At 44.3% G+C, this 12,490-nt stretch overlaps 1 protein-coding gene across 3 annotated transcripts in view; it reads left to right on the plus strand.

The window, feature by feature from the left end:
• The window catches only part of CCNK (cyclin K), a 29,942-nt gene that overhangs the window by 3,830 nt on the left and 13,622 nt on the right, over positions 1-12,490 (plus strand). For all 3 annotated transcript variants that reach the window (XM_042990505.1, XM_042990507.1, XM_042990506.1), the window contains exons 2-4: positions 8,635-8,883; positions 9,335-9,416; positions 10,944-11,075. In XM_042990505.1, the coding sequence (XP_042846439.1) occupies positions 8,687-8,883; positions 9,335-9,416; positions 10,944-11,075 (411 nt within the window). In that variant the 5' untranslated portion in view covers positions 8,635-8,686. The remainder of the gene's footprint in view (positions 1-8,634; positions 8,884-9,334; positions 9,417-10,943; positions 11,076-12,490) is intronic.

Genomic DNA, 12,490 nt, shown 5'->3' on the forward strand with positions numbered 1-12,490 from the left:
TTAGGGTCTTGTGAAAAATCAATAAAGGGTAATAGGAACAGGGGTGTAGAACTGAGGTATGGACTTTTTCAGGGGAGTGAGGACTGTTTGATTCTATTTATGTACGTTTATTTTCACTTTCGTGTATTGTTTATTTGGCCCCGGAGTCTAAAGGCGCGCGCGCTCTCTCTCTCTCTCTCTCTCTCTCTCTCTCTCTGTCAAAAATAAATAAACATTTTACAAAAATTAAAAAATAAAAAGGGGAGTGCCTGGGTTGGTTGAGCATCCAACTTCAGCTCAGGTCATGATCTCATGGTCCATGAGTTCAAGCCCTGTGTCGGGCTCTGTGCTGACAGCTCAGAGCCTGGAGCCTGCTTCGGATTCTGTCTCTCTCTCTCTCTCTCTCTCTCTCTCTCTCTCTCTCTGTCTAAAAATAAAAACATGAAAAATAATAATCTAAAGGCACTATGCTGAATTATTAGCATGGGGTTTGGCCCCTGGCAGCAAGGTAGAGCAGGCAGAGTATATCTGTGGTTCAATAAAACCATGTAAGGAGCTTGTTTTCCACTCCTATGTCCCCCCCCCCCCCCACTGGGTCCCTTCCCTTTTCCTCACTCCTCCCCTTTCCTCTCAGCACAGGCCTTCATACTCTACGGGGAGGGGGTAGCATTTATTTCCTCCCCCTTAAGTGACTTTTCGTTATCTTCCTCAAACTTTTCCTTCCCTCCTGTTTCAGAGAAAGAGCTTCCTCCCTGAGGTTAACGTTTTTACTATGCGTTTTATTATCCCTTGGCCATTTAACCCCTAGTGGCTTGTTCTGCCTCCTCTAGTGGCTCCTTCCCTTCTTGCCTCAGACATCTCTCACTCTCCTCTCCGCTGAGTAAACAAGAACCCTGTTTCGTAGCCTGTTCATTCCTTTTCGCAGTCTCCCTTCTGCCCCACTGCACTTGTGCAAAGGTTCTGCCATTTACGTACGTGTGTTTCTGCTTTACAGAGACAGTTCACATATGACACGAATCACCCATTTAAAATCGCGTACAAGCCAGCAGTCTTCAGTATGGAGTTGTGCGAACATTCCTATAGTCAACTTTCAGTGACTCTGAGAACTCCCCACCAAAGTAGCCTTTCCTTAATTCTTTGTTCGTTAGACTTTCTTCAGTGTTTGTCACTGTTAACTGCCACATCTGTCTCAGCCCATGTCCTTTGGTTTCTCTTGCAGCTGAAGTTACAAGCTTCCCACCTCTTGGACCACCCTTCCCTTTCTTTCCTTTGAAGATTTTTCTGCTTTCTCAAGTTCAGTCTCCAGACCTCTTTTTTCACTTTCCATCCCTCCGCCTGCCACCATGACTGTAGTTGTCAGTTCTATATGGAGGAATCCCAGATAGATATGTTCTTCCAGACTTCAGTCCTGTTTCTAGGTCTGATAGCTATTTCCATACAGATGTTTTGTGGGCTCTTCAAACCTAATATTTTTGGAACCCAAATTCTCCCTGCCCCAGGCCCCACCATCAAAACTACCTCCTTTCCCATTTTTCTTCTTAGTATTACCCTCTCTGTCAGGCAAACAAGCTTGAAATCATCTCTTGCCTTTATTTATTTATTTGCATCACAGCCCAATGTGGTTCTTGCTTCTTGTCTCAGCATCATCTTGAGGGAGGGGGACAAGCCCTCATCAGGCGGTACTTGAACAGCTACTTTAGTCTCCTAACTTGGTCATCTCCAAACAGCCCCTGCCTCATTCTCTGCCCCCTTACCATGCCTTCTTGTTTTTCATGGCACTTGCCACTCCCTGATAAATAGTAACATATTTGTTTCTCTTTGTCTCTGCCTCTAGGACATGAGCTTCCTAGAACATAAGCTTCAGGTAGGGCAAAGACCTTGCATCTCCGTTCCTGCTGTGTCATTGAGGCCTGGCTCATAGTAAATACTCAGCAAATATTTGAATGAGTAACTACATGCAGAACTGTTGGGTCCATATATCTTAAAGTAGATGTTCCCAGCTAGTGTGCTGTGAATACATTACAGAGATTTTGAGATGATGATTCCCTCAACCAGTTGGCCAGTTGCTTTCTGCTCCACAAGAATGTGCATGGATGTTTGTTACTATTATTAATAATGAAAAACTGGAAATATTGCAAATGTCCGTTCACAGTAGAGTGGATAAGTAAATTATGTTTTATTCAAAGAACACTGTACAACAGAGTTTCTCAACTTCAACACCATCAACATTTTGGAACAGTTACTTCCTTGTGGAGAGTCGTTCTGCACCTTGTAGATGTTTGGCAACATTCCTGGCCTCTACCCACTAGATGCCCAGCAGCAGCTCCCTAGTTACGATAGCCCAAAATGTCTGTAGACATTGCAAAGTGTCCCTGAGGGACAAATTCGCCCCTAGTTGAAAACCAGTGCTATGCGGTAATGAGAATGAACGGGTACTGCTCTGTGCAGCAAGGATGAACCCCACAGACATAATGTGGAGCAGAAGAAAGCCGTTGTGAAAGAGTGATATTCCACCATTCCAGGGTCCTTCAGAACCCTGCAAGACTCGTTGCTGGGACCAGAGGTCAAGATAGCAGTTACCTCTGGGGGAATCGTGGTTATAAGAGGAAACAGGAGAGAGTCCGGGATGTCTGTAGAATTCTGTTTCACAGCTGGATGGTGTCACAAAAGTGTGTTCACTTTGTGAAAATTAGTAAACCATGCAGTTAAAGTTAGCGTGCTTTTCTTTTTGTGTGCTGTAATGCACTTACACATCGTGTTAATTTATAAAATCACTACTCATACATAAGCAAGCATTCTTTGGCTGCCGAGAGAGACTGACCCAGAGGGAATAAGGGAGACCCGGTCAAATAAGTGGTCTTACTTGAGTTTCCCCCACATTTTATAAAGTGAAAGAAGGGTACAAGGACTACTTGTTTATCTGTGGCCTAGACTGGACACATGTTAACATTTTACCACTTTACTATGTGAACCTGTGTTTTAGATAAGCCATTTGAAAAAAGTTGCAGACATGATACTTTACCCGGAAGTACTTCATTCAGCCCGAGAAGAGTCATTTTTGTATATAATCACGGTATCATCACTGTTACCCCTAAGAAAATTAATAGGCCCTAATAGCCTCTAGTATAGAGGCCATATTAAAATTTCTCTAATAGTTCCAAATTTGTTTTATAGTTGTTTTTGTTTTTGTTTTATGAGGATCCAATCAAGATTCATACATTAGTTTGAGCAGTATGCCTCTGTAGTCTTTTGAAATCTGGGACAGTCAGACCAGGTCAGTTGTCTGGTGGAGGGTCACATTTCTGGATGTGACTAAAAGTTTCCTTGTGCCATTTGACTTGTTCTTCTACTCCCAGTATTTACTGTAAAGTGGAAGTTAGGTTTAAAGTCTCGGTTGAATTTAGCTTTTTAGAGGGAAAAATTCTACATAGGTGGTTGATACTTCTTTCTATTGCATCATATCAGGAGGCCACATAATAGCAGGTTTTCACCCTATTAGTGATGCCAGGATCGATTGCTTTTGTTAAGGTAAAGGTACTTTTTTTCCACATTAATTAATACCAGTGCTAGCAAAGTAGACTTTGCTATATATATAAATAAACTATGGACTCATGGATTGTTCATTTACTCTTTTACAGTCATTGTTATTTTTCTTGTTAATATTCAAATTCCCTGAATTTGTCCAGTGAGAGTCCACGCTGGCTCCTGTGTCTTTTTAGAAGCTTCCATTACTCTTAGCACATCTCAGGCAGACCCCTATCCCAGACTGGAAAGGAGAAAGGAGACCTGTTTTTTTTTTTGTAGAGGGTAACTAAGATTTGGACACTGATGTGTTCCTGACTATAGGAATGCCGTTGCTCCTAGATACTTGCGGTGGACAGAGCTGGGATGTATGTGTATACATATTTTAACCATGATTTTTGTATTTTCCATTAAAATTTAACATTACAGGTTTTCCTTAACCTTTGATCTTAAGCATATGTTTACTTTGAACTGAAAATCTTGATTCCTAACGACATCAACATTTATATCTCTTTGCTTTATCCTATGGTACACATACACAAATGGGTTGACAGTGAACAATAGTAATGCCAGTACCAACAAAGTATTACTGAAGAAGTTTGAGATTTCCTTGCAGTTCTTTTGTGCTTAGAATATATTTCACTCAGGATGGAACGAGATCGGGAATTACTTGTAATGGTTTTCCGTGTTTCATGTTTGGTATACACTGGGTTTATTCTGAGTTTTAGGGTTTGCTTTTTTCTTTTTAGTTAAGTTCATGAGTGTGTTAAATATTTACATGATTCAGAAGTCAGAGTTGCAGGACTCGCGAGCCAACCCAAAAGAGCCGCTTCTGATGGCTATAGCTGGAATAGTTTGGGCAACGAAGTAAATGACGGTAGTATTGGCTTATGACTCAAAGAATGAAACAAATACCCCTGAGTCCATACTACTATAAATAAGTGATTGAATAAATACATGAATGAGGGTGAAGAAACAGATCTTTCTTACAAAAGAACAACTAATGTTGAAGAAAGGAAGGAAGGAAATAGAAAGTCACCATTAGAACACCACAGTAATCGGGTCGCCTGGGTGGCTCAGTCGGTCGAGAATCTGACTTCGGCTCAGGTCATGATCTCATGGCTCGTGAGTTCGAGCCCCGCGCTGGGCTCTGTGCTGGCAGCTCAGTGCCTGAAGCCTCCTTCCCATTCTGTGTCTCCCTCTCTCTCTGCCCTCCCCCTCTCGTGTTCTGTCTCTCTCTCTCTCAAAAATAAATAAACGTTGGGGCGCCTGGGTGGCGCAGTCGGTTAAGCGTCCGACTTCAGCCAGGTCACGATCTCGCGGTCCGTGAGTTCGAGCCCCGCGTCAGGCTCTGGGCTGATGGCTCGGAGCCTGGAGCCTGTTTCCGATTCTGTGTCTCCCTCTCTCTCTGCCCCTCCCCCGTTCATGCTCTGTCTCTCTCTGTCCCAAAAATAAATAAAAAACGTTGAAAAAAAAATTTTTTTAAATAAATAAATAAATAAATATTGAAAAAAAATTTTTTTTTACAATAAAGAACACCACAAGAATTGTTACAGGCAAGATCCTCAGATGAATGCTAAAATTAATGGGCGAAACTTGAAGGAGAAAAGGGGATAATTTGCTTAGTATTTTGCATTGCAAAATATTTTCCCCAAAATGCTCACTAATTACTGTGGTAGTTAGAACATCTGTCCTCACATTCATTGATACTTCTCCTTCCAGGAGATGTAGCTTAATTCCCTGCCCTTGAGGGTAGGCTAGGCCTTGTGATTCATTTCTAAGGAATAGAAAATGGAAAGGAAAAAACAGTAACTTACAGTGAGAAACCTGGCAAGACCCCATCTTAACCAAGTGGTCATGGTTAATATGGACAGTGGGTTCTGATATCTGATGTGGTGAGATGAGATGAGAAGGGCACTTCACCTCTGTGGCATTCTTCCCCCAAACTCCAGTCTGTTCTTGGGGAAACGTTAGACAAACCTAAATCAGAGACATTTCATTCTGCCTGGTACTCTTTAAAACTGGCAAGCTCATGAAAAAACCAGGAAACGCCGAGAAACTGTTACTAGAAGATACTAAGGAAATAAGGCCCCTAAATGCAGTGTCGCATCCTGGATTAGATCCAGAACAGAAGAGGGATTTTTGGAGAAACTCAAAATTTGAGTCAAGGCTGTAGTTGTACCAAAATTAATGTCTTCATTTTCGTAAACACACCATGGTTGTATAAGACGTTAACATTGGAGGAAGCAGAGTGAAGGGTATATGAGAATTCCCTCCTGCCTTTACAACTCTTCTGTAAATCTGCAATTATTTTCAAATAAAAGGCTTCTTAAGTCAAAGCTGTGGGGGTGATTGGGTGGCTCAGTTAATTGAGCATTGACTCTTGATTTTGGCTCAGGTTATGATCTCATGGTTCTTGAGATCTACTTGGGATTCTCTCTCTCCCTCTCTTTGTCTCTTTGCCTCTCCCCTGCTCACGTTCTCTCTTCCTCTCTCTCTCTCACTCAAAATAAAAACACATTTAAAAAAAAGCCGAAGCTGTGTAAAAAGAGATCCCCAAAGTATTGCTCCCATTCCTGTCCCTTCCATTCTGTTCTTCCCTGTTCCCTATTGGCAACCTTTTTATTATTATTATTATTATTAGTTTAAAAAACAAATTCACAGGTCTATTATTTCTCCTCTTACACGGATACTAACGTACCACATACACTATCCTGCATCCAACTGATCCTGGAACTGTCTCCTTAGCAGGACTTAAAGGGTTTTTTTAGTCTTTTTTAAATACCAGCATGGTACACAATTAATGTTCATGTTAGCCATATTCTCTTCAGCCAGTGCCCCATTGAGGGACATTTGGGTTGTTCACAGTTTTTGCTATTATAAGTGACATTTTCATGAATAATCTTGTGGATACGCTGTTTCATACTTGTAATGGTATTTTCAGAGTAGTTTCTCTGAAGTGGGATTACTCAGTAAAACAGCGAATGCATATGTAATTTTGTTAGATATTGCCAAATTCCCCTCTGTGAGAGTTGTTCCATTTTGTAGTCCCACCAGCACTATATGAGATCGCCTGCTTCTCCCTGGCCTTGCCAACAGAGGATATAGTCACACTTTTAGAGTTTCTGCCAGCCGAGAGTTGAGAAATGTATCCCAGTATGACATCCAACTATGAACTCTTCATATTTACTGAGCATCTGATTGTGCACTTTCCATGTTTACTTAGGCTTTAGGTAACTGACCTCCCCAACCTCCAGTCATTGCCCAGTTCTTTCACACACACGAATATAAATCAGTTGAAGAAGATTACTTTTTTCCTGGTACTTAATTTCTTCCTGGTGGAGGAAAGATCCATTTGTAGGGCTTCCAGGTGCGAGGAGGAGGAGGGGTGCATTCGGCCCTGCCAAATCCCCTTTCCCACTAGAAATGAGGCAGCACACAGAAAAGGTTAGGCTTCCAGATTCACTGATGCCTCTGGCCCGGAACTGAGCTAGTGAACCGCTCTTCCCTTGCCAACAAGACCCACCTGCTTCTAGCTGCCTCTTTAAAATACTTCTGCGACCTATTTGAGAATTGCTCTTCTCTGATGAGTTTACAGACGGTTTACATATTCCAGTGGCCTCCAGATGAGAGTCCTTGTTTTCTTTGCTCAACATGATGCTTTTAGAAAACCTCTTTATTCTGAATGAAAAAGAAGAGGATGATGGGGTGCCTGGGTGGCTAGGTTGGTTAAGCATCCGACTTCAGCTCAGGTCATGATCTCACGGTCCTGCTTCAGATTCTGTGTCTCCTCTCTCTGCCCCTCCCCTGCTCACCCTCTGTCTCTCTCTTTCTCAGAAATAAAAAATTAAACACTAAAAAAAAATTTAAAAAAAGGAAAAGAAGAGGATGAGAAAAATTTGTTTTTAATGTTCATTTATTTTTGAGAGAGAAACAGAGAGCGAGTGGGGGAGGAGTAGAGACACAAGGAGACACTCATTCCAGAGCAGGCTCCAGGCTCCGAGCTGTCAGCACAGAGCCCGACACAGGGCTCGAGCTCACGAGCCGTGAGATCATGACCTGAGCCGAAGTCGGAAGCTTAACCGATGGAGCTAGCCAGGCGCCCCTTGAACATCTTAAAGGAACTTCTTTCTTCCCTTGTGGACCACCTTCTTCTACCCACAGCCCAGAATCACTGCACCCAGACATCTGATTTTTATTGCTCGGTTCAGTGACTTGTGCAGATTTGAATTCAGCCAATCTGGTGGCTCTTCTAAGTGAAATGCAGTAAACTGAAAGAAGGGAAATTCTGATTGGGTGCTGAGTGGAAGAGATAGATAATTTTGGAGCATAAATCTTTTATTTTTTTTTTTATAAAATTTTTTTTTAACGTTTATTTATTTTTGAGACAGAGAGAGACAGAGCATGAACAGGGGAGGGGCAGAGAGAGAGGGAGACACAGAATCTGAAACAGGCTCCAGGCTCCGAGCTGTCAGCACAGAGCCTGATGCGGGACTTGAACTCACGGACCGTGAGATCATGACCTGAGCCGAAGTCGGCCGCTTAACCGACTGACCCACCCAGGCGCCCGAGCATAAATCTTTTTAGGGGGTTAAGACAGGCCTGGATTTTACTAAAGAACGGAATCTAGACCAGCATGAAGGGATTGAGTCTACTGAAGAAAGGCAGAAAGGAAAGTGGGACGGAAATGCCCTTCCTTTTCAGCTGCTATGAAATTTGGGATTTATTATACCGTGGGTCACTTATGTGTTAAATTGGCTTTGGGGCTGAGTCTGAGCTTGTAATGGTCAGTCAGTAGTGTTGCTTCTCTGGGAAATTTTTTTAAAGTTTGTTTATTTATTTACTTTGAGAGGGAGTGCGCAAGCAGGGGAGGGGCAGAGAGAAGCCCAAGCAGACTCCGAGCACTGTAAACATGGAGCCTGACATGGGGCTCGATCTCACAAACCGTGATACCATGACCTGAACTGAAATCAAGAGTCAGACGCTTAACTGACTGAGCCACCCAGGTGCCCCTCTGGGAAATTTTGATCCAAAATCAAATATAATCAGTGATTGCACACTGTCTTTGATGATCCGGATTGTTTGATGTGGAGTATTCCTTTCCAACTTTGCTGCTCCTTCTCTCTCTCTTAGGATTCTGACATTTTCAGAAAATCTTTTGGAAAGAACAAGTCTACTTCAATAAATGAAGGAGAATAAAGAAAACTCAAGCCCTTCAGTAACCTCAGCAAACCTGGACCACACAAAACCATGTTGGTACTGGGATAAGAAAGACTTGGCTCATACACCCTCGCAGCTCGAAGGACTCGATCCAGCCACTGAAGCCCGGTACCGCCGAGAGGGGGCTCGGTTCATCTTTGATGTGGGCACACGTTTGGGACTGTATCCTAAGTCTCCTTGGAATCTGTTCTAGATAGGCTCCCCACCTGGATACTAAAAACAAAATAGGTAGCACTGTGTCCGTACTGAAATGGCTCTTAAATATTTCTATTTAAATTTTTTCTGACTAACTTGGCTCCTCGGGGGTTTTCTGTTTCCTGTTTATCCTTTAAACATGTAGACTCAGCCATTGGGTGAGTGGCCACCAGGAGGCATGCCCGGTGGTCACCGTTGAGGTGTACCTAAAGGTTGGGGAAGCCCTGCCTCGTTAGAAGTAGGAACTTCAACTTGCTAACGTCAACTTGTCAGAGTCCCGAAACCCTGAGATCCCCATGCTTTGCCACCAGAGTGTTTAACACTGATTTTGCTGTTATTGTTTGCCTCTATGTTTCCACATTTAACTAAGAGCATAACTTCCAAAAATTCTTGGTCAAGTCCTTAACCAGATCAACAGACACTATGATACCCTGGCAACTGGAATAATTTATTTTCATCGCTTCTATATGTTTCATTCCTTCAAGCAATTCCCAAGATATGTAAGTGTTTGAATTTTATTATAATTCGCTAACACACACGTTACTCTTTTCACACAGTTTAGTGGACTGTTTATAGTCTCTTTTTATTCTGTTTTCCAGAAAGTATTTATTTCCGTGTAGTACGTGGTGTCCATAAATAATCAAGTTTGAACTTTTATTTTTTCCAACTAACTATATTTAAATCTTGTTTAAGCCAGGGGGGGACCATAATCGTATTGCACTTTGTGTGGACTTTACCTCCTTCTCACATTTCACAAGATGAATTCGGGCTTATAAGGAAGACCCCAAAAAAGGGCAAGATGGAAGAGAGGTTCTTTATGCCATACCACTCACTCTTTAGCTACTCCTTAAACATGCAGAGTCCGACAGGAAACCTGCCGTGAGTAGCCAGGATAGGTGGTATGACATGTACAAAACACGTGGTCAATAGTAAAGCCGTAGGAGAGGTGAGGAAGGAGGGCTGGGGCATCCAAAGGAGTGGTTAATTACATCTTAGAGGGCTCAGGGAAGATGCCAGGGAGGAGTTGCCAGCAGTCAGTTAAGCCTTGACTGGAAGTAGGGCTTAGAGGTGCTGAGATGGGACAGAGCAGTTGGTCCAACAGGAACTGGCATGAGTGGAGACACCGGGCAGCGTACTATTCTGTGTAGCCCGGCCAGGGAGGTCCGTGTGGCAGGAAGGGAATGGCGGGGCCCAAGGTGGAAAGGTAAGCTGTATCGGACCATAGTGAGCCTTGGACTTCGGACCAGGGGAATCTGACTTTAGTAGGCAGACTGAACTTGTGGAAGGGTTTTTATGAGGAAGATGACAGAAGATTTACTAGGAAATTAACGTGTTGGGGATCCTTCCTCTTGCTCAGGTTTTACCCAGTTTTGTACACACGTCTTCCTCACTAGTTTGTAAAGTTCTAGAGGAAGGAGCCTGTGGCAGAGTCAGCTTTGTGCCTGGCACAGCATCTGACACCTGCCGTGCTTGGGGTCCCGTGGAGGAGGGGCACGGGTGGGGGGGCGTGGGAGGTGGGGGCTGGCGCAGGCAGAGAATAGCCGGAGGCCAAGCTGTGAGAGCGCTGCAGTGGGGTAGGGACTGCGTGTGGATCCAGGCGGCTGGGCAGGGAGAGAAAGTGTGGGCGGTGGTATATGGATGGATTCCACAGGAAATGTGTTTAATTGTGCTCTTTTTCTGCAGCAAGGCTCACTGTTCCGGGAGCCATTATCTTTAAGACTGCAATGTAAAAAGAAAGTTTGTTCCTATGATTCTCTTCCTTTCTGGCATCTATTTGGTTTACATGCCATTTTCTTTGGAAATTTCAATTTAAAATAACTTACGAAGCCAAATTGGGAGTGGGTGTGTGTACGTATATGAAATTTCCTTCAAGCTCTTTGAGCGTCAGAGTATTTGTGAACGAGTAAAAGGAAGATAGGAAGATAGGAGAGTAAGGGGACCAGGTTATTGCGAAGGCCAGGACTCCTTGCTTCTTTCTCCTGTGAGCTTTGTTAACAGTAGCTCAAGAGCTCTTACCTCCCTTGCAGGTGACAGGAGCCTGTTGTCTCTTTCTGGCTGGGAAAGTAGAAGAAACGCCAAAAAAATGTAAGGATATCATCAAAACGGCTCGTAGTTTATTAAACGATGTACAATTCGGCCAGTTTGGAGACGACCCAAAGGTAAGAATCTCAACTTCCTGCCTTCAGATCTTGGTTCCTCGTGGTAGTGTTGTGATAAGGTTCCTCGTGTGGCCCCCGTAGCTGCCAGTCCCTCCCCGCCCCTTCCCGAGACCTGAGAGGGCTTTGTGCAGAAGGCCCTCCTTCTCGCCTCTGTCAGAGAGGAGGGAAGATGAAATGGCCTGCGCGTAGGGAGCACCTGCTGGCGTGCACGCCTCACCCTGAGGACCTGGAGGCAGCGGCACGCTGGACGTGAGCAGAAACCCGCTTGCTCCCGTTAGCGCTCCTGGACCCGGACGCAGCTCAGCCTCGTCGGCCCGGCCGTGACGGGAGGGCCGCGTCTCCAGCCAGCTCCTGAATAGGCGGAAAGCACAGGCGATAGACGGACGTGTGCCCGTGTCTGCTTATGCTGTGTGTCTTTCCGCTTCCCGAGGATGTTGGGAAGTATTAACATGGGCAGCTATTGTCAGACACCCAGAGGTTGCTGTTGGATGCGCCGTCCGTTCTGGCCCTTCCCCACAATCCCTGCCTCTGTCCGGAGATGGTATTGGAACAGTTGTAGAGCTGCTTTTAATATGTTTATTATGTTCGAAAAAGACCACTCTCGGAGCCCCGTAGTGGCTTTCCTCCACCCCTGACCCTTGTCAGGCTCCCCCCCCCCCGTTGTAACCCTGATGGCACCTGTTCGCTATGCTTCACAACACTTGGTGCAACTGCCGATTGGATTTTTTTTAAATCTATTTGCTTCGGGAGAGAGAGAACTCTGAGAAGCCTCTGCTCTGTCAGCACGGAGTCCGACACGGGGCTCAACCTAATGAACCGTGATTCGTGACCTGTGCTGAAGTCGAGTTGGACGTCTAACCAGCTGAGCCACCCAGGCGCCCAAAGGTGGTTGAATTTTAATCAGATAATCGCACAAAAGAACTCTCCTCCGCTGTAAGATCTCTGACAGCAGAGACCATGTCATCTGTTGTGCCAGGTGCCTGGTACAGTGGCTGGACAGAATAGGCACCCAGCAGATACCTCTCGGAGAAATGACAAGCTCCAGAGTGCAGGTAAAGCCAGGCTCACCAGGATGAGGAATTGGGCACCATTCAGTCTTACTTTTCCTCACTAGCTGCTGTCGCCCGCCACACAGTTACTCTCTGCCTACCAATGAGTATTTATGTTGGTGTTTGTAAAATGTGTTCGTTTTCCTTCCTGCTTTGAGGAGTTAACAGGCCCAGAATGCTTTTGCATATATTGTAGTTGTGATTAATGCTAATAGTTTGTAAGTACCGTCAACATGGGTAACTGTCCCTTGAAATGATTTATAAACCTGTTCACCTGTTTATAAAAATGTGCATCTATTAGGAATTCTTACTAACAACGATCAAAACCGAATTTAAGGGGCGCCTGGGTGGCTGTCGGTTGAGCAG

Source organism: Panthera tigris, chromosome B3, assembly GCF_018350195.1.
Source record: "Panthera tigris isolate Pti1 chromosome B3, P.tigris_Pti1_mat1.1, whole genome shotgun sequence".
NCBI lineage: Eukaryota > Metazoa > Chordata > Mammalia > Carnivora > Felidae > Panthera > Panthera tigris.